The 22,840-nt window shown below is 40.5% G+C and overlaps 1 protein-coding gene across 2 annotated transcripts; it reads left to right on the forward strand.

The window, feature by feature from the left end:
- Positions 1-755: 755 nt before the first annotated feature.
- Positions 756-19,150, forward strand: snap23.1 (synaptosome associated protein 23.1). Of its 2 annotated transcripts, none has more exons than XM_080414468.1 (8): positions 756-890; positions 5,243-5,363; positions 9,606-9,647; positions 11,532-11,580; positions 12,349-12,466; positions 13,709-13,894; positions 15,946-16,090; positions 16,456-19,150. In XM_080414468.1, exons 2-8 carry the CDS (start codon positions 5,301-5,303, stop codon positions 16,516-16,518), a joined length of 666 nt encoding a protein of 221 aa, XP_080270594.1. In that variant the 5' UTR covers positions 756-890; positions 5,243-5,300; the 3' UTR covers positions 16,519-19,150. The 2 variants fall into 2 exon arrangements, with proteins under 2 accessions (XP_080270594.1, XP_080270593.1); XM_080414467.1 differs by lacking the exon at positions 756-890 and adding an exon at positions 1,826-1,993.
- The last annotated feature ends 3,690 nt before the right edge of the window (positions 19,151-22,840 follow it).

Below are 22,840 nucleotides of genomic sequence, written 5' to 3' on the forward strand. Positions count from 1 at the left end.
GACTCGACTGCCTCCAGCTGATATGTAAGCTGGCCCCTTGCCCAGTCAGCATGTGTCTTTGAATTCACCTTGTGCCAGGCTCTGCGGTTGTAAACATAAAACTTGCTGAATTACAAGGCAGATTTGTTGATAATCGCTCGAATTTCAGTGAATACACTTAATGCACTTCACCCAGTAGAGTAGACCATATTCATGTAAATTAGTGGGGGGTCTGGGTAAAGGGGGAATGCTGCCCCCGTGAGGGGAACATGGGTAAGGTGCCCCCCCCCCCCTTCTTTTTTTGTGTTGCTGTTGGAGTCATATGACAGGACATATTGTGAGTGACCCAAATCCCATGGCCAGGACGGACTGTCGCGCTGTGGTTGGCTAGTAGTTGGTCATAGTAATGACAAACTTAGCGACATTCACGAACAATCCTCGATTCTGTAAACTATAATATTTAAATCGGCACAACTCCGCTTCAGTACAGTCGCAAAGCATAGTTAACGTTGGAATAGTGCAGATAGATCATCTCAGGTCTAAATAAACAACCTAACCTTGCCATAGTAGCTGATGTAAAGTAAAGAGACTTGTGATTAGATGGAGTTTATCATACACACATCCACATGTTGTTGACAATGGTAGAGCGGATCTGATGCCTCATCACCGCACCAGCTTGCTGCCTGGCCAGAGGGGTACTGTCGCGCTGTAATTGGCTGGATGGTTGTCACTGACAACCATCCAGCCAATTACAGCGCGACAGTACCCCTCTGACTATGGGATTTAGAGTCCGAAGTGGCGGAGTTGAGCCGGAGTTGAGTGAAGGAATCCTGTCGCCTCTCGGCCAAGTTGACATACTTACCGAAACTAGGACGAATTCCAAAGGTCTTTCCAAACAAGGAAGCTTGTCTGTAAGTATTGTTTCTACCTTTACCTTAATAACAATCGCTTTCTGGTTGCCAGTCAACATATTTGTTTGGCTGGTTAATTGATAGAAAGCGGAACTAGCGCGCTAGCACAATGAGCTAACTGCTGTATGTGTGTGTGTGAGAGAGAGAGTTACCGGAACCTGCTCAACGGCAACTTTACAAACAATGTGTCACAGACAAGTTTGTAAAAAAGTACTGGTGGAAAAAGTTCTCACATTTTTTACTTAAGTGAAAGTATCGATATTGCAATGTAGAAATACTGTTATACACGTAAAAGTCCGGAATTAATATTTTACTTGAGTAAAAGTATTAAGTATTGGCATCAAAATGTCATCTATTTTCAAATGGCCCAAAAATATATACGGCTGAAGTGGTTAGTGTGTTTTGTAATAATAATAAAAATCTACAAAGTAACTAGTAACTAAAGTTTTCAAATAATTGTAGTGGAGTACAAGTACAATATTTGCCTCTGAGATGTAGTGGAGTACTTCTGATGAACAGTCGTGGTTGGTAAGAAATACGACTTTGCGTCATAGTATGATGTCACCGGCTGTTGACTGTGTACAGATGGCAGATGAGCCCACATCTCTGACTTGACTTCACAACCTAACCATAACATTATACTTCACTTACTGGTGTGTCCCCCAGGAGTCTATACAGTATGTCCTCTCCCCTTTACACCAAATCTCTTCAAAAGCTCTGTAAGCTTGTAGATCTGCTATTGTCCCCCTGAATGTTCGCCCCCAGACTACTAAGGTTCATACGTGATTAACCAACAGCTGACTAATCGACATCATACGCCCTGTCATGTGGTGGCATAGCGGGGAATTGACGTGCAAATGATATGGGCTGAAAGAAGAAAAAAAGTCCTGAAGTGTGAATGTATTAGCCCAATGAGGAGGGAGGGGGGGGGGTTTCCACTAAAGAAAAAGACGTCAGAGTTTGTAGTTGCCAGATCTGGAGGAACAGGTTTGGGTTGATTAGCAGGAAATGTGTGTCCCAGCCTCCCAGTAGGAAGACAGGGGTTAGCCATAAGTTATTGGCCTGGCACTGTGAGGGAACTACAGTCAAGGCAACATGAATGGGTATGTATTGTAAAGGCTTTTTAAATTGCTCCAGAGACCCAGTAAAATTATAGTGTGTGTGTGTGTGTGTGTGTGTGTGTGTGTGTGTGTTCAGCCAGGGTGGGAAATTAACACCAGCCAACACTGGCTGGTTTGGCTGTTGTTGTTAAGGTTGTTCAGCTCTACAATCAGGTAAATGCAGGTGATCTAAAACGCCATGTAGCGATGCTTTGATGTATGTATAGATGACTGGTGTAGTTCATGATGGAGTATCAGGCAGTGTTGGACACTGGTGGACAAAAGGTGAATTTAGTGTCTTGACTGTAGAGCTTACGTCAGTATTCATGTTTGGTGCATTGTATAAGAGGGACTCTGATGATAACCTGTTTAAATATATAATATATTTGTTTATAGATGCTTAGCAAATCCAATTTTAAACCAAACGTTTTATTGACCAAACAAGGCACGTCCAGGTCATGAAGGGTTAACTCCATGTCTATACACAAGGAGTGCTATTATTTTGGATTGAAAAAATTCAGTTCAAGTAATCCATCTGTCACTATTGACATTCTCAACAACAACACTGTTGTTTACGTTGTCATTGGAGTACAACAGTATCTGTAAAAAAAAGAGTCCTGTGTTTGAGTTGCAAAAAGCCGTCAGTCCAGGCAGGGCCAGTGGTCAGTCAGAAAACACAGGCCCTGAGGCGATTCTATAGGACCCAATAAAACCAGAGTCCACCGCATGACTGTCTGCCAACCTTCCATTTGCTTTTGCATGGGGGGGATTTATGAGGAAAAGTGAACATAGTTCAGAGGGGTTATTGCGAAAACAGGAAAATGTTACTTGAACTCTAAAGGAAGAGAGCGGGGAGGGAAGGAGAGAGGAAATAAAGCTGCGTCCTGAGAAAAACATCTGTGACATACATTACAGTTAATCTGCTTTGTCTTTTACATCGCAGTCTCCTTCTGTGCAACATGAACTGCTTTTGTGAATCAACAAGGCCCCAATTCAATTGTTGAGTAGTACAGTCTGAAATGTGGTATTAGTATAACCGCTGCCACAACAAGAAAACTATCTTCACTGCTGGAGAAGATGTGAAATTAAATGGTAAAATTTAAGCCAGAGTCCCAGCTCTTCTAAGAAAAGTAATGTAATTAATTACCCCCTTTATATATATATATATATATATATATATATATATATATATATATAAATGATTAAGTAATCAAAGTTGTGCAGGTTTTATCATGGCCACAAGCTGCACAAGAACAGTAGCTTGGACCATAGCAACAACAATGGAACTACAGCTGAAATTATCCTCCAAAACTACTGCTATATAAAATGCCAGATGAAACAATGGCCTGATACTATGTTGCCAGTCACTACAAACAAAGCCAGTCTGTTGTCTTCGTAGTTGTTTGTTATGTTCCAGCCATATCAAAACCTTCCTGTCAGCACACAGCCCTGGCTAACATGGTAAAACTGGGACCTTGACCATATTATAACATGCACTTTGGATTAAACGGTAAACTTTATTTTTAATTTCTTCTAGCAGTCAAGGTTTCCAGTGCTTTCATGATTGTACAACTGTAGGCCTAAATCCTCCTAAATCGGCCATTATTCAGCCATTATTCAATCTATAGAACATTTGTGAATGAAGGCTTTACCATTATTATGTGAATTACAGTTAAATTATTTCTTTGAACGAGTGTCTTTAAAGCAAGTTGAACCCAATGAATCCTGGTGTCACAATGTATCGCCAGGCCTGGATGAAGAACATTATGTTACGTCATTGTAAAACATGGACCTTGCCCACATAAAAGTACCTTAGACTAAGCATAAGCCCACCACCAGCTAAACCTATCTATGCTAGTATACCCAGTTTACTCACAACTGCCAGTGACCGGAAGACCCTCTTTTCACAGCGTTTTGCCCAGGCATTTTTTAGACCAACTATACAAATTATAGTAAAAACATGGAGTATAATATTCTGTATGCCATCATACTTGATATGCATCAAATTAACTGATCTCATTCATATTGCATGCATGTACTATAATTATACAGTCTAGTTTGCCCAATTAGCCAAGCTTTAGAAATAAAACTAGCCCATAACGTAGAATGGAACTCCTTATCAAAATACATTTCTGTTGCATACGGTACAGTAATATGCATTCGTACGTGTATTTGTTTATTTGATGCATATCATCTATGAAGGGTTAGGCATACAGAATATTATTCCAACTCCATATCTTACTATATTTAAACGCAGTGAAATGAAGGTCTTCCGCCAGCGACCAGTCTCATGACCCTCATTTTGCTATGTCAACCTCATTATCACTGCCCCTCTCATAGTCTGCTTCCTTGGTATTAGCTATACTCCAGTTAAACCTAGCAACAAGGAACTACTGCTGGATTTGCAATGGAATCTGTTCTCTATGCAACCTGCTCCTTGTGTTCAGGCTCCAAACATTCCATCCCCAGGTGCAGGGAAAGAACCCAATTTGTTTAGGTTTTGCATTGTATTCCTTCCCTGTGCTGTGTGTGTAGATTCAATTATCAGTGGTATGCTATATGTTCTCAGGTTATTTGTCTTGAAGGCAGACTTGGGTAGTTATCACTAGCAGAAATTGATTCGTACAAGACTGCAAACACACGCAGTGCTATTGATTTGTTATTTTGTCAGTCGGGGTAATTCACATGTTGTTGGTAGTCTACATGTGTGGAAGAAAAACACTGGATATCTTATACTATAGGCTACTTGGGCACCTTTTAGATTCTATCACCTTAATTATGTTTTCAGTGTAGACAAAGAGGTATATAATTCAACCACATGGACACAGACATGTGGAAGAAGCTTGAAATGAAAATCACAAGTGCCTCAGGTTGCACTATTATTCATTATTCATGAGCAATATAGTGACTTGGTTTCCACAGTTGATGATTCATTGTAGTATCTTGGCATATTAGCAATATTGTCATCCTATCCCATATACATTTTAATTACCTGTTGCAAAAATAGCCATTAAATATGGAGCACAATAAAATCCTCAGTGTTCATTTATCCATGGCATTTGTAATGCCATTTGAGTGTACAAATGTCACATTTGTACAGTCAGCGTTAAATGAACGCTGAGGACTTGACTGTCAACTAGTGTGGCCCCCAGAGCATCTTTATTCTCATATTTATTATTCTGGACAAGTTGCCGTCCATTGACGCATTGTCTCCCTCCTATGTGATGACAACGTGTCCGTCTGTCCTCCCAGGACTACAAGTGTCGAGTTCCGTGGCACTGGAGGAGCCTCCAAACAGAAAGACGGCACCATGAACACCAACGACATGACGGTGGAGGACATCACCATGAGGGCCAACACAGTGACTGATGAGGTACTGTTGAACACGCACGCACACACAAGATGTTGAGGAATCAGTGAATACATATAATCCTCAGTGTTCTTTTTTTTTTGTCATATGGGCTTTTATATATGCTAGTCAGACAAAAATGTGATGGCATTTCCTCCCAGGAGCCACGTGATCCTAAATTGAAAAGTTTTGCATTACTGGAGAGAACTTCAGGGTGCCTGATCAGCGGAATTAACTAAAATGTCTGTGCCTACTTTTGAATCTGAAATCGCATGCATGCTCCATTTCCAATTTTCTAGGGAGCATGAATTTATTTATACATTTATGTGCTGCTAAAGTTGTTCCATTGCAGAACGCTAAGACAGACACACACAGACACACACACACACACACACACACATTAACATGCACACCACAATGGGTGAGAAATAATGAATTAATGTCCACACTGCTAATGTTTTGGTGCTAATGATTTGCATAGGTATATTGTTATGATCCAACAAACATAACACACTTGATTGAAAAACCATAACCTTCAAAAGAAGCATGCCCATGCACCCACAGGGACCAGAGACATCAAGCACTGGTCTTTGTTCCTTCATGTCCAAAGTGCTAATAATTATCCTCGAGGCCCCCATTAATATCAGCAGTGCTGATATAATAGACTCAACACCTTTTATCTCAGATTAAAAGTGTAGCTATACAAATTTGAAATGAGCATACTGGTGCACTACACACACACACACACACACACACACACACACACACACTGCTGTTATTGCAGAAGCATTATAGCTGTGTTGTTATTCAAATATTCTGGACATCCATAAATTCAACAGTGCAGATAAAAAAAAAAATCTTCCTGAGGAAAAAAAAGCTTCACAAATTGAAATGATCAGTGTGTGTGTATACGCTCACACTCACAGTGTTGAGGAAGCAGTATAGCGTTACGCTAGGGTAATTAGACCCGTTTGTTTCAGAGTTGATTATTAGGCAAAGCCTTTATGGGAATCGTACAGTGCTTCATGCCTAATTTACCCCCATATATCAAGGCTGTGATACCTTTAGTATCAATAGACACCAAAGGCTTGTTGCCTGTCTGCCTAACACACACACACAGAGAGAGCTGTGCTTACACAATCTCTCACACACAACACACACACACACACACACACACACACACACACACACACACAGAGGGAGCTCTGCATACACAATCACACATTAATGGGCAAACAACCGTTATATTAAGGCATTTATTAAGGCAGAAGCCGCAGGACCTACACAACACACCTTAGTCACCACACACTACATTATTTAAACGCATCCCAACACACACAGGCACCCGACACTTAAAAATTATAACTGCACCCAAATACACATAAACATATACACATCTGTCTATAATTGGTACAGAATCTCTGTCTGTCCGTCCGTGTGCGGCCCACATATCTCGAGAACCATCTGACCGATCAACTTCAAACTCGGCATGCGTATCACAGAGGAGGACCCGAGGGAGTCAGTCGGTAGATGGTTGTCCAGAAGTGCTGTGTGGCAATGGATCTCCATAGACAAGACAGACAGACAGCGATCTCCAAATATGGGTATAATAGGGACACAGAGAGCCAGACAGGTGCAACGGGTACTCTGACAACGGGTATTGCATTACCGGAGGGGCATGCGTTCCCAACGGGCATCGTTTCTATTGACATCAGCCTAGTACAGATAAATGTACAGTACATACAATGCAGAGAAGCCGAAATCAATGAATTTGACTCTTGTGTACCTGTACATGAGATGTAACTACTTAAATTTTGAATTTTGATATCCCCACTTTGCCTCTGTGGTTTTCACACATTGAGCTCTGTCAGCTACATCAGTTCTGTTGTATTATCAGGCCCAATTTGGTTTAATCAGCACTCTAAGGCATCATATGACTGAGCATGCTGCTTCAGATGGAGCCAAATGGATAATACCATCCTACAAAGTAAAATCCTCAGTGTTAGTTTAACTCGGAGTGTACAAATGGACTCGGAGTAGGGAGGGGCTTTCACCTTGCTGTAACCGTTACTATACTAATCTCATGCTGCTTCCTTTTTGCGGTTATCTGTTTTTACTCTGTCTCTTAACCAGAACTGCTTCTCCTTTTTTCTTGTACTTCTCTCTCCTGCTTCCTCGGGTGACCGCTTGGTCAGGAGGTGGAGGTCATAGATTGGACATTGCATAAGATGGGTCCCTGCGTTAACTGGGCTTGCCTTTCAGGCTTTGGGTAACTGCTACTGATACTAATAATGTTCACAGCATGTCGGGAAAAACCTGGTTTAACGTGATTTTGTTGTTGTGGTGGGTGTTGTTAAAGCATTTAGCCAAGCCCAATTAAGTCTCCCCAAACAGCCGATAACAAAAAGTTTAGTTTCATCTCAAAACATTTTCCTTGGAGCACCTCAGAGCTGGGATGTTAGTGTGCTGTGCGACACCTCAGCACTTAATTACCAAGTCTGAGGTATCCGCTAGACATACTGTAGTCTTTATCCAACCTGATGTTGTTCAGGCTTAGCACGCAGATGCCTGCGTTCAAAATCTCCTCATTCTCCAACCTTCTTCCTTTTCTGACATTTTTTTAAAAACTTTTCATCACCCTTTGCCTCTCACTCTCGCAGTTTTAATGTATTCCGAGCAAACATAATACAGAGAGAATGAGACAACCTGGACCCGGCACGTTCTTGTTAACAGTTCATTAGACATGCTGACAATGAGATCGTGACGAAGAGTCCATGTCTTCTTTCTCTCTCTCCCCTACGCCTGCACTCTTATGTCACCACCAATCCACCTCTCCGAACAGCCGCTTGGTATTAATAGATGCTTGAAGGAAGGCTTCACATATACCTGGACTGACTGCATTCCACCCTGCTGTCAAGACACTGCTGCCTTTATGTGTGTGTGTGTCTGGGGTGTCCATATGTGTCCCTACCTAACCTACTTGCTTTACCCCCCCTTGTGTTTTTGCTTATTCTTCTGTGCTTACGCATGGCTGCCTGTGCTTTAGTGTTACCAATGATACTGATGAAGGCTCTGTTCCAAGTGGGTCTCAAAGTGTGGTCCAGGTACCCTCATGGTTCCTTGAGGGGGTTCCCAATGGCCCCTTACGGGTGTGTAACTCTGAGAGTTATGGGGGTCCTTGAAATGAAAAGGTTTGAGAACCACAAATGTAACAGTGCCTTCATTAGTGTCATTGGTAATAGGAAGGAAGAGGCCCAATTTCTTTCCAATATGACAGCTGTGCATAGAGCCTATTTTAAGCCCAGTCCACACCATGATTAGCGATGCAACGAGTTGCAACTTGTAACCACTTGCAACAGAATCCACTTGCAACAGAATCCCAAAACTGTACCTACATGCAAAGGGGAAGTTCAGACCACTGCAATTTCTCACTGCAATGCATTGCAATGTTTTCCATGCATCACAAATCATTGGCGTTTGGTGTCTTTATACTCCTTTGATTGTGTTGCGTGGCAAAATAGCCAATCTGCAAGGTCACAATGTGCTTACGTGTTGAGCTTGTAGATCAGCTATTCTACGTTTTCGCCTACAATGGCATGCCCAAAATAGGGACGCCTGGTTGAAAGGTGTGTGAGAGAGAGAGTGTTTGTGTGTGCTCGTGCGTCACAGTGCCGTTAGCTGCTTGTGTTAACTTTATCTCAGTCACCTGATCAGGAAGAGTCCAAGCTGATAGATTTAGTTTTTCTGAGCCACAGTGACAAAACCTGTACGTGTCTGCCTTGTATACGCTCACTACACTGGTTACAGACCAAAATGTCAATCTGAACAAATGAAAGTCGGGTCTTGATATTTGAATATATGCATATTGTGTTTTGTCCGTCATACGTGTATACCTTTTACGTTCACTTATAGATCTCTTCCTTATCCCTCCCTATTTTACCACTCTGTTTGGCTTTCTCCCCTATTCTTTCACTCTGCTTTTATTATTCCTTTCCTTATTCCCTGTGTATTGTGTTGTCGGGCATATATCCTTTTTACAGTCACTCTATAGATCTTTCCACTCTTCATTATCCCTCTCTACTTTACCACTTTCAGTTTCACTAGTCCCCTATTCTTTCTGCCTTATATTATTGATTTCCTCATTCACTGTGTATCCCTCCTTTTTCACTGCATATCTCTGTCAGCCTCTTTCTTTTTCTCCCTGATGAATGTGTGTGTGTCCATGCATTAACTAACCCCACCTGTTGTCTCCCCTCCCCCTTACAGTCACTGGAGAGCACCCGACGGATGCTGCAGATGGCAGAGGAGGTGAGACCAGCTCCAACTCCTTCATGCTCTGGATCATTTTACACTCACATCCATTGTTAACCACCACAAAGCATGCAGCACTTTTGGTGTGGATGGCTTCTTAAAGGGGAATTTTTGGACCACGGTTTTCTTACCTTTTCTATGATGTTATGATATCTTAGGATGAATGGTACAGTAGAAAAAAAATCATATCTCCATCCCGGGTCCGCCACAGCTTAAAATGTGCGCCAATAGGCCTTGCGCTAGATCACATATTTTAATTGCTTTTCTTTTTTTTGAGAGAGAGAGATCTGACGTTCATAGTGACAGAACACTATGCAAACGAACAAAAAAACGGGAAAAAAACCCGGAAGTCTCTCTAGACGAGATTTTAATCTCGAGATTTCAATCTCGTCTAGCGAGACTTCCGTTTCTTTCTTTTTTTTGTTGCATAGTGTTCTGTCACTATGAACGTCAGATCTCACCAAAAAAAAGCGATTAAAATACGCGAGTTATGACATTTTTCTACTGTACCATTCATCCGAAGATCTCATAACATCATAGAAAAGGTAAGAAAACCGTGGTCCAAAATTCCCCTTTAATGGAGTTAAGCTAGGGTGACCATATATTCAGCCCCTCAAACCGGGACCCTTGATTAAATACGCACGTTTGTCATGCACGCGCCCATTCATGGCAGCACATCCATGCACGCGCACATGTAAACGTACCATAGGTCTTGCATACAGGCAACAACTCAGTGTTGAATTGAGACACGCAATGCATTTGTTCATGTTTTGTGATTGGTTATGTGAGTATGTTTATATGAAAAGAACATGATAAACGTCTATGCAACCACTGAAAACAACTATTATTATTGTAATTCTGGTGAAAACCGGGACAATTTTGTAGTGAATGTTGAAAACCGGGACGTATTAGTGATATTTGTCGGGATTCGGGACACACAGCTTGAAAAACGTGACAATCCCGGCCAAAACAGTCTGGTCACCCTAAATTAAGCTTGCCAAAAAGAACGGATCTAAAAGCTTACAATGCATTGTTAGCTTGTAGATCTGTTCTGTTGGGCAAATGTTGCTGTCGTACGACGTACAATATGCTCAGTGGATTTGTCAGTCAATTTAAACTGCTGTAAATTGATGAGTAAAAACATTTGAATGATTATGAGTGAATTCACGTACATTGTTCATGTTTATTTGCATGGGGATAAAGCATGAAGTATTACGACACAGTGATGAATTAAAACCACGATTAAGTGTGACAGTACAATGGAACACAGAGAATTGAACATATTTGTAACAGAAGAATGATATGAGGAACGAAGAGGTCTTCATTAAAATATCACTTAAAAACTAAACGGGGGAGGACGACAAATTGAAACTATAATTCAATAGCGAATGACTGAGCATTCCCACATCTTTTAATGCTGCAGTCCATAACTTTTATGTCCTATCTGAGATTCGAACCGGGGTTGAGAGACTCAATTTCTGCTACTCACAAGAGCCAATCCCTGCTTTGCCAGGGGAGATACTGCACTTAACAGTATGAACTTCACTTAAGCAGTACTACTTGTCAACCAATAGGTAGGTGTTCTACCTGACACTAGTGTCTAAATTTATCAATTGGAGACTAGGGAGACCACCTCCAACCCCTGCAGATGTGCTGATGTTTATATTTTATAAACATACTACAACATACACATCAGTTGAAATGGTTTTATTCATTTTTAATAGTTCAGGATTGCAGCCTTTATATATCTCTAGGAGTTAACTAAATCTTGATAAATGAACAAAGTCGACCAGCCTTCCTACCCTCCTTCTCAAAGCCAAAATGAACGTTGTCACCTTATTCCTGCGTCTGAAAATATTGTTTTTTTTTTGTGTATTCCAGAGCAAACAGACGGGCGTCAACACCATGGTGATGTTGGACCAACAAGGAGGTACAGACATACCCACAGCAGTGGCACAGGATGCCTCCAGGATGCCTCTGATTTTCATTGCTCCCATTCTGTCATGACCGTGACAGCGATAGGCTTTAACTCACAGAGTGATGCCAGCCTCAGTTTGAGCTGTTTGCCACTTTTGAGAGATACACCACCTCAGTTTGGCACTTGCGTACTACACAGTAAAATCCTCCGTGTTAATTTAACTTTTAGTGTACATGTGTAACCAAATTTGGATTACAAATGAGTAAATTAACACAAGATTTTACTGTTGTTTTTTTGTGTGTCTTCTACCTTGATGAAAGTATGCAAATGTGACACCTACCTTGATGAAAGTATGCAAATGTGACACTGTACGAAATGTTAGGCATATTTTGAAATGTGACATGAACCCAAAAACGACCATACCAAATGTATCAAATATTGTTCTAAGTGGGATGGGCAACCTCTTCGGGCACATCGCTTTGACGTTTACCAAGGTTGGTGTGATCACCCATTGTCAGACAGCGAAAATCACCAATGCTTTTACATCTTGTTATAGGCTGGTAAAGTCAGTGTATTCTATTAGATGGCAACTTGTGAAGCACTAAAAGATCACTGACAGTAAATACCCTAACTAATAATGAGAATGTCAAGTCAAACTTAATTCATATAGCACATTTAATGCACAGAGAAATTCAATGTGCTTCGCAGGAAATATGTTTGTGTGCAACCTATGCAAAGCTGGTGTTCAGTATTGGTTTGTGTGTGTGTGTGTGTTTGCAGAACAGCTGAGGCGTGTGGATCAAGGCATGGATCAGATCAACCAGGACATGAGACAGGCTGAAAAAAACCTCACAGACCTCTCCAAGTGCTGTGGCCTCTGTGTCTGCCCCTGTGATAGGTATACTTCATGCCTGCATGAACCACACACACACTTAACAGTGTTTCCTGTACCACAGAGGTCTCCAGTGATGTTCCACAGATGGCTGAGCGGGAGCACACACATTAAAATCCTTGGTGGTAAACTCAGACAGCGTACAAATGGAACCAAATGGACCCTTGTCGGTCGATTTAGTTCCATTTGTAAACTCTTGAGTCAAATGAACAACAAGGATTTTTCTGTGCACTACCACTACACCAGGTGATTTCACTAATTAGGACACCCTCAAGCAGAGAGGGAGGAACTAATTATTAGTGGAAGCACCCGGAGTAGCGGTGGGGTAGAACGAAAACCGCCACCCACTCGAACAGCCTTTGGCACATCGTCGTGGCACCTCCGCTGTACCGTTTGATAATCAGGCTAGACCACCGTGCACAACTAACCCTGCTGAAAAGAATTTTCACTCCCGTCAGTTTCACCAAAGGGTTTTAAAGTAGCCTGGCCTGAATACCATTTCAGTCTCTCCACTCTGCAAAGAAAGCATTTCTCATGGACACAATGTTGTGTACACACACACACACAGAGTGCATGCAAGAAGGTGGAACTATTAAGTTTTGGGTTCTTGTGATGCAGAGTACTTGGCTTCTGTCCTGATCCAGCCTCTGGTTAGTGAAATTAATTTAGCGCTATACCTGACAGAAACCTAGTGGCCATGGAGTTCTGCAATAGCGGCATTAACAATTCCAGCATTTATATTCATACAGAATCTTCATGACTCATACTTACAACCCCCCACACACACAGTTTTCACCACTTTTTTCACTATGTCAAGCAATGCTACAATCTGGCTAACTTTTTTCCCCCCTCACTAACCATGCATAGCAATAGAGAATGTGTTTGAGTGTGCATTACCCACTTTCAACCCATATTTTGGGCATTAGACAAACAAATAGCAGATCTACAATTCGCTATTGTTTTTAAATAGGGCTTAAGAGGTTAATGGGTGTGTGTGTTTATTACCCTGTTCTAAAATTTAAATCAATGTTTCTAAAATGCTTTCACAATGGAGGAGTGGATTCTATGATGATTACCTACAGATAAAGTAAGAGAACATGTCTTCCCCATTAGCATGCTGTGATGATAGTACTAATCTAATTCAGTACTGTAGTAGTAAAAAGCCTTTACCTATTGTACAATATAGTAACATTCACCTAAGCACTTCCACTTCCTGCTTTGTTCTGATGGGCTGTTTTCTCTCTTCAGGGTGTCGTCCATAGAGCACGACTCGAAGTACAAGCGTACCTGGGGGCTTGGAGGGGGGATCGGAGGGGGCGAGGGCGGCAAAGGCGAGGGGGATGAAGCCGTGGTCTCCAGGCAGCCCTCGGGGGTCCGTAACGGCCAAGCTCCCCAGGTCAACACCTCAGCGCCTTCAGGACCCTACATCAAGAGGTGGGACTCCTATCCAGATCTTAGTACTTTTGTTTGGAGATGTTCATAATGTCAACTGAAACATGTAACTTGGTATTAACTCATTCACTGCCTGAATTATTTCTGGCCGCGTTTGCCCACTGCCAGAGATTTTTCATTGAAAAAAAAAAGTACTCAGGAGCCGAGATGCAACATTTTTAAGTTAACAAGGAAGTGGATGGGAGTCTAGATCTTCGAAAAATCATATCTCCTTGGTCTTTGGGTCAAATAAAAAAAAGAAAAAAAGTTTTTTGTTTTTAAGTCGTTTTAGTCGTTCTAGGCAGACAGGGCATATGGGACAGAAGTCGTTCTAGGCAGTGAATGAGTTAATAAAAATATATGTGTAGGCTGTGTCCAAAGTCTTTCACTACTCCCTATATATGGAGTTGTGTAGTGGACTTAGGACACAGACGTATATTTATTGGATCAACTCCTGTTTCTTCCACTTAACCAATGCCATCGATAACATTTTGACCATGATGTCAATCATTCGAAAATTGGTATTAAAGCTATAATCTGGTACTTATTTTAATGAATAAAACATTATTATAAAACATTATTTTAGGCAATCTGCATGGCAGAGTATGTTGATACAATATAACTAGCACTTCTGCATTGTTTGGGGTTGGAGGAATTTAGACCCTGGTGTCCGATAGGAAACCTACTGGTGGACAAGTAGGACTGCCTGAAGCTCATAAAGCAATATCTCCCCTGTCATCTCATGCGGGAGATCCGGGTTTGAATCCCGGGTAGGTCATGATAGCTAGGCATTGCAGCTTAAAGTGATAAAGCAGCGATAAAGCACATTTTCTGTGAAGTAGCGTCTGCCAACACTCTCAGAAAAGTTCCACTTTTCACCACAAACACTTATTCTAGCCAGTTCCCTCAGTGATGCAGGCAGCACAAATATTTCACAAATGCGAGCCTTCTAGCTATGCTTTCTCAGACATGGACTAACCACCAACAGGCAGATTGCTTTGTATTCAATCCCTCTCTCCAAAACACCCTAATTCGTTCATGACTATGCATATGTTAAAATGAATAGTGAATGCATTTTCATGTGAATCATACACAGCCTAGTTAACTGTTGCTGCGGGAGGCAGAAGCTGCTCAATATGTACACAGTAAAATCCTCCGTGTTAATTTATCTATTCGTAACTCTAGAGAGTGTACAAATGGAACCAAACAGGTCCGTTCGGTTCCATTTGTACACTGTTGGGAGTCAAATGAACACTGAGGATTTTAAAGTGTTGCACGCTGTGATTAGCTTCTAAGTCCAGGACAAATGTCCACTCCCCTCAGAGACTCATTAAGGATTATATTCAGGGAAGGGTTTGTTAACCCATTAAGACCGGGAAAGCCTATATGTTGTTATACCTTTTTTCTTTTTCTTTTTTACTGCGAAAGCATCTGTCATTTTAGATGTTGCAATGTATATAGCAACATGATTTTTTTCAGTTCTTTTGAATAATGAAGATGTTTTTCTGAAAAATTAGGCTAGGATTTAGAAGGCATTTTTAACACATTGAGTGCCAGAGGTTTTTTAAAACGGGGTACAGCCAGTGCCAGCGTTTTTAACGATTTTCTTACCTTTTCAAGTAGTCACAGAATATTTTCCGTGATCACCGTCCTCACGGTGATCCCCTCATTACACACACAGGGGTCTCGTAGAATCACGAGGAAAAAAATCTGATTGCGGTAATCTGTTCCATAATTGCAGCCAGTTGAAAATAGCATGTTTTGCCAAAAATACATAGTAAAACACTGGAGCCGAGATACAGAATATCTCCCAAATACTTTAACCAGGAAGTGAATGGAGCAGTAAATCTTTGGAACACGTTATCTCCTGGTTCTGTGAAAAAAAAAGATTTAAAAAGTTTAAACTTTTGACTTAATTGTGGGCCACCAGACAAAGAGGGTGTTACCCTTGTACCTTCTCAAGAGTTACAAATGGATAAATGAACACTGAGGATTTTACTGTGTAGCCTTTTTTACAGCTTTTTTTTTCTCCTTCCACTGTCTCTGTCACGCAGGATAACCAACGATGCGCGGGAGGATGAGATGGAGGATAACTTGGATGTGGTGGGCAGCATCCTCGGCAACCTGAAAACCATGGCCATTGACATGGGCGGCGAGATCGACAAGCAGAATAAAGTGATTGACCGCATCACAGACAAGGTGAGACATGAGATGTGCTCTTCATCAGATGTCGTGGTCCTTATGGCAATATACATACTGTATGTGTGTGGGAGGGGGTTGTGGAAACTTACTGGAATCCTGTGACACGCTGTGACCCAGATTGACTTATCTACCACCTGCCTTATTAAATAATATTTTTATATGCTGGTATACTATGATATTACAGTGTATGTAAACATTTGTATCACTGTTAAAAAGCAAGCAAGAAGCAAAGTGTAAACAGGGAAACAGATTTATCAACAGATGGTTACTGGATGCGGTCGTGCTTTTTCTTTTGTTGAAAGTATTAGTAGTTAGTTTTGGTTTTCCCTGTCACTCACCTGTCTCATCTTTTTCTCCTTCAGGCGGACATGAATAAGGTCCGCATCGATGAAGCAAACCAGAGAGCCAACAAGCTCATCAAGTAGACGAAGAAAACCTGCTTCCAGCTGCAACCATCTGCTTTGAACCTCTATTCACAGTGATGAAGAACACTCAGAAGGAGCAGTAAGGCAATCAGAAACTGTCCCCAAACAGGAAGTATTTGACTTGTCTGTTGCTGCTGTATTAAAACCAAATACACAGAGCCTGTCAGGATCATATCTTAGCCTTAACAGGAAGAGTTGTGGCAGAGATATGCTGCCTCTGTCTTTCTATCTCACCTTTCTGTTTCTCTGCCTCGTTCTTTTATAACAAACTAGAGTGGAAACAATGTAGTCCAGAACTTTTCCATTTGGAAACACTTGGAACTGTTGGCTGTCTCTGGCCTCGCTCGCAGTCCTGTCTATCTCGTATATGCGTGGATAAGTTCACTGATCCATAGCAATGTTCTAGCTATACCCCCAGTCATTTGTATATCGCCCCCTGTTGGTCCTACCCTCACATGGCTGTGGGTGGTTCAGCTACAAAGCTATGGGAAATACATCACGTTGTGTGATTGGTTCCTCTTGTAATTGTTATTATAAGTGATTGTTTTGAGATTACTTGCTTATTTAATTACCTTTTATTAAGGAAAAATGACTTGCGAATAAAGTTAGCATTTTTTTAACACATCCCTGTGTCATTTATGTAAAAGCTGTAATCAACAAGTTTGTTTTATTTTGACTCATAATGTTCTGTGTGTTAGTGTGTGCCTGAACAAAATCTGATTTACACACAAACACTTTTATATTGACTAGATTTTAGTAAATACCCCCAGGTAATAAGCAACTTTATAGGAATGCAGTTTCTTTATTTTCTAACTTATAGCAAGCCTATAAACTATGCTGATTTGCCTTCCAGATACTTCTGTGGTTTTGATTGCCTTTGTGAGAAACTAATTTATATGAAAACAAATCCAAATACCTCCTAGCAAGAGACGATTATAATCCATATGAGAGAATTTCAATACTTGCTACAGCCTTAGGGTAAAGCAACGTGTTTATTTTACACTAAGGTTGAAATGTGAGAGCACGTAACAAACACACAATATCAAATGTGATGCAATAGATGATTGCTATAGACCATATTCACACGGTGGCCATTTTGCTCTTACTTCATACTCTATGGAGGGTGGTAAACCCCACCCCGGCCGTTGTTTGAATATGTTCAATGGTTAGATTTGCCTTTGCCACTGATGGATCAAATGCTGTATTTCACTGCCATGTTATGTCTTTCCTGAGGTTTTCGAAGAGTTTTGTTCCAAAATGAGATATCCACCAATTTTTTAAAGAATAGTTTTTAGCCATAATTCTTATAATTCTTAATTGTAGCTAAATAAATGCTGCCAGTGAACGTAAAAAATATGGTATATCATTACAGTTCTTAGCCAACCTTGAGATTTTTCACATTTAGTAATAATTGGAACTTTGGATATTTCATTCTGAGTGGATCTATAGCATTTTGGAAGGAAACCCTTCATTTTATCCTAAGTGTGATACTGGTGTAAATACTTCATTATGGCATTATTATCTATAGCCTACAGGCTATATGAAACTCATTCTTTACCTCTTTTCTAGTTTGTAGAGGGTTCCTACACAGGTCTGAACAGTCTGACTCTGAACATGAATGCATCATAAATACATTTGTTAATGTCAAGTCAAGATCTTAAAAAGTTAGGGAGTTGCACAGAAAATGTGGAAAAACAATGCAAAGAGGTGGTGCAGTTCTGGTGCACATGTAAACATTAACTACACATTTTATGCAAACAGACTCCATTGTCATTTCATATATTGTGATATTGTTTTTGAAGAGTGAGCTTCAGCTCTAATTCAGCCTAAAATATATCAAACACTGACTAAAAAACTCGTAATCCAGTCATGGAAAAATTATTGAGTTTTGAATAGTGGAGATTGTGTAGGAACCTTGTTAATGTGTTGTATTAGTTCCATGGTTGTGTTGTAACAGCCAGTGTCTAAGAAACGCCACCACCTGGGATTGTTGCATGAATAGTTTTTTCACAGTGAGCCCAATGTAAAATGTTTATAGCAGATAATAGAAAGCAGAAATTATTTCTGGTGGCAAAACTGCTAAAATAAATACGTTTTTGTTGAGGTGGTAAATTTAGCAATGTAATAAGGCCTGGCTGGTCTTATTAGGCCCCGCTGTGGAAATGAGTCTAATGATGAGACAACACAATATGCTGAATATATTTCATGTACAGTATGCATTTTATGACTTGTTTTGATGAAAATGCTAATCTGCCCATTGCTGCCACAGGCAAACACCTATTGAGATTGTAAAGACAGAAATGAACTGCTATTCAGAACGTTGTTCTGCACAGTGATCATCTTCAGCCTGTAACTTGTCACTTAATCTAATTAGCTGAACCCAGAGTTCTCCTCTGCAGGCTGTTTGTTCTGAAGCTTACAAACAGCCACTGGAATGTAAATACTGCAACAATTTGGCCTATTTGGAATATGTTGACATATGCAACTTGTCCCTGTTTGTACCCGGTTTGGTTAATGGATGATTATTTAACATAGTAAAAGTGCCTTTACTTCACGCCTGAAAATGTTTCATCCTTACTCTTTTTGAAAGTGAAATTGTTTATATTCAATAAAAGTCTTGTAAAGAATTTGATCCGGTTCCCACTTTTGTAGCAGTCAATCCAAACTGTAAATTCTTAATGGTGATTTAATTTAAACCAGTTGTCCATTGAGGTGGGTTTGATATGAAGGTTACCGTTATCTATGGTATAAGGCCTTTAGTGGGGAAAGTGCATTTGCGCATACAAATTTAGTAACATGTATTAGGCAGTACTGTTCTTGTTTCAACTGTCTTATAGACATCTGTAAAATCTCAGCTGGGTCTGAATTGTATTGCCATAAGCACCCAACTTCACTCTCTAGAAACATCAGGGAGGGACACGGCCCTTGAGCCCATTGCATGGGTTTGTGATCCTGTACACTGGGGTGGTATGGGACTTCAACCTACATTGCAGTGTCAGCAACCGATCCTTTCCTCTACGGTCACTTCACACTGAAAGTCCTAGTCATAGTCTGGTAATACAACATCCTTGGTGGGGTTTGAACCCATTATCTTGGGAACAACAAGGTTTAACAAAGTGAGCCACTCGATTTCACCACACTTTTAAGTGTTATGGATGTTAACTTTCAATACATGCTTCAGAGTAAAGAAGAGAACCCATGATCTTCTTGGGAACACCTATATATGGGACGACTGGGATTTGAACATGGAACTCAGTGCTGAGAGTCTGATCACTATACCCCTTCACCATCTCTAGGCAGATGTCTCTTAGTATTCTTGAAGTGTTCTTTTATGTCAGCCGTATAGGTGAAAAGCAATGAACCATAGAAGGACTGGGATTTGAAAAATGGCATCTCCATGCTGAGAGTCTGATCTTTAGACCACTACATCATCTCCCATCATATGTCTCCTTGTACTGTTAGCGCTCTTTTGTATGTTAGCCTTCAGTTAGTAAAGTAATGAAAGACTGGTATTTGAACTTGGAACCTCTGTACTGGGAGTCGGATCACTAAGCCACTAGGGCATCTCTCACTGATTCACAACCTATGTCTCTTAGTACTCTTGGAGCGCTCTTTTGTATGTTAGCCTACAGTTAGTAAAGTTGAAATGCGATGAACTATTGAAGGACACCATCTCTCATGCACTCACATCAGATGTCTCTTGTTGAAGTGTTCTTTTGTATGTTAGCCTTCAGATAAAGTTGAAAAGCCATAGAAGGACTGGGATTTGAACATGGAATCGCCAGGCTGAAAGTCTGATCTTTAGACCACCACACCATCTCTCAGCCACTCAAATTAAGTCTTAAGTCTTTTTGTACTGTTGAAGCGTTCTTTTGTGTTGGCCTTCAGCTAGTGAAGTTGAAAAGTAATGAACAATAGAAAGACTGGAATTCGAACATGGAACCGCTGTACTGGGAGTCGGATCACTAGCTCACTAGGGCATCTCTCACTGATTCATAGCATATGAACAGAGGTTCACAGGCAAATACCAGTCTTTCATTACTTTACTAACTGAAGGCTAACATACAAAAGAGCGCTTCAAGAGTACGAAGAGACATGATGAGAGTGGCTGAGAGATGGTGTACTGGTCTAAAGATCAGATTCTCAAATCCCAGTCCTTTTTTGGTTCATTGCTTTTCAACTTTAACTGAAGGCTGACATACTTTTAGGTTACAGAAGCTGTCACTTTGATCATCAACTTCATGTTCAAATGTGTTTACCTGTAGTCTACAGGTAAACACATGATCTACAGGCTGTAGATCATATGTCACACTAAACAAAAATGGTGCTAAACGCTAAAAGTGGTTATTTGAATCGTGATTATGTTCTACTAGACTCAGGTTCTGGCCGCTACGCTACCCTCACACCTACATGGCACCGCCGATCAAACCAATATGTCTGAGTCTGTGCTCAGGAATGTGTCAAAAAAATCTCCATGAATTCAAGGCTTCATGGAGTGTGTAATTGATAGAAAATAAGTAATTTTTGGGTGAACCATTTTTTTAAATGTCTTGTTCAGGGACAATTTGACACATGGGTTGCCAGGTAGGCTCTCTAACCATTCAGCTATGGCCACATCATCAGCAGTGATTCTAAGGCAGTTGTACTCTGTAACAGTAAAGGGGTTTCAGGGGAAACCAGCAAAATGAGGAATAATATAATAAAAGACTGTCTTGCTAATAAAGCGTCATGTCTCTCATTTTCTACAATGTATTTGATATTACCTTTATATTATTTAATAAATTATGCGTTTCATCCTCTATATATTGTCCAGCAACCTTAGAGTTAAAAAATAAGGATGTCAACCGGGGCAGGGACATTAGCTGGTATTATTATTATTATTTTATTTTTTATATAAATGCATTTGACTACAAAAGGCAAAAAGTCACGTGACTATCAAGTATTTTGGTCTCATGTTGTTGCAGCGACACCTGCTGGCTGAAAAAAAGTCAATGCAGGGCTTTATAAACGCACTGACAACATAATTATTCATAGCATATTTTTATTGTGTATATACATTACGTAGATGCATTACTGATAGCATTCTTTCTATGTTGGTGGGGGAATGTAAGGTTTGTGCGTGATGAATCTAAAACTTGCCTTACATTTATAGGAAGGGGGGAAACAATAATTGACAATTATGAATTATGAATTCCACTTAATAAACTTACAATAGGCTATCACTGGTGTTCACTGTTCACTTAGGCTACGGGGTTGGGAAAAGCCATCTAAAACTTAAAATGCAATCAAAAATCCATTATTCAAGTTGCACAAAGACATGTCTTTTCAACAGACGTCTCTACTCACTGGGCACACAATACAACAACGCCCAAACGCCGTGCATACGCCGTCCATACGACGTCCGAGTCAGACGTGTGTCGAGGTCGTTTCAACGTATTTTTTGCAAAACAGCTGCTCACTGAGGTCTGACTCGGACGTCGTATGTACGGCGTATGCACGGCGTATGGGCGTTGTATTGTGTGTGCCCAGTGGGTAAAGAGATAGATAGTCTGTTGAAAAGACACGTCTTTTACAACGTCGATACGACGTCGTCGCAAAACGCTGATAGGATGGATTACTGACAATGAATTACGAAATGGTAGAATCCCCCCACCCCCTATAAATTCAATAAATCTAAGATATGATTGATTAACTACTACCTGTGACATCATCAGCAGAGATTCTTTTTTTTTACAAATATCTTTATTTATTTTTTTCAGAAATTAAACAAGGGCATCATGACAATAAAATAAAAACAAAGAGGTCTGATTTTTTTTTACAAAACAAAAACAAAACAAAACAACAATTAAACAAGACACAGCACAACAGAACAAACAGTAAAATAGATACAGTAATCAATTTAAATTTTAAACGTGAGACATACAAAATAATAATAAAATAAACAAACAGGACAAACAACAGACAAGACACTCATTCATACCAGGGAACATGAGGGGGAGAGAAGGGGGGGGAGGGGGGTTGTTTCTCTGCACAGAACACTAATTTATGAGTTATTTTTCATAGTAGGGATGTCATCAGCAGAGATTCTAAGGCAGTTGTACTCTGTAACAGTAAAGGGGTTTCAGTGGAAACCAGCAAAATGAGGAATAATATAATAAAAGACTGTCTTGCTAATAAAGCGTCATGTCTCTCATTTTTTTACAATGTATTTGATATTACCTTTAACAAACACTTCAAGTCTACTAAGAGACATATACACAGAGAGAAGCAGTGCCAGTGAGGGATGGTGAATAGTGATCAGACTCTCAGCACAGAGGTTCCA

This window comes from Gymnoscopelus braueri, assembly GCF_963280865.1.
Source record: "Gymnoscopelus braueri genome assembly, chromosome: 19".
Taxonomy (NCBI): domain Eukaryota; kingdom Metazoa; phylum Chordata; class Actinopteri; order Myctophiformes; family Myctophidae; genus Gymnoscopelus; species Gymnoscopelus braueri.

Bases quoted from the DNA above. Each gene is read 5' to 3' on its own strand.
- snap23.1 (XM_080414467.1), top strand. The intron at 9,648-11,531 runs GTGAGACCAGCT...TGTGTATTCCAG, and splicing joins TGCTGCAGATGGCAGAGGAG to AGCAAACAGACGGGCGTCAA. The intron at 12,467-13,708 runs GTATACTTCATG...TTCTCTCTTCAG, and splicing joins TGTGTCTGCCCCTGTGATAG to GGTGTCGTCCATAGAGCACG.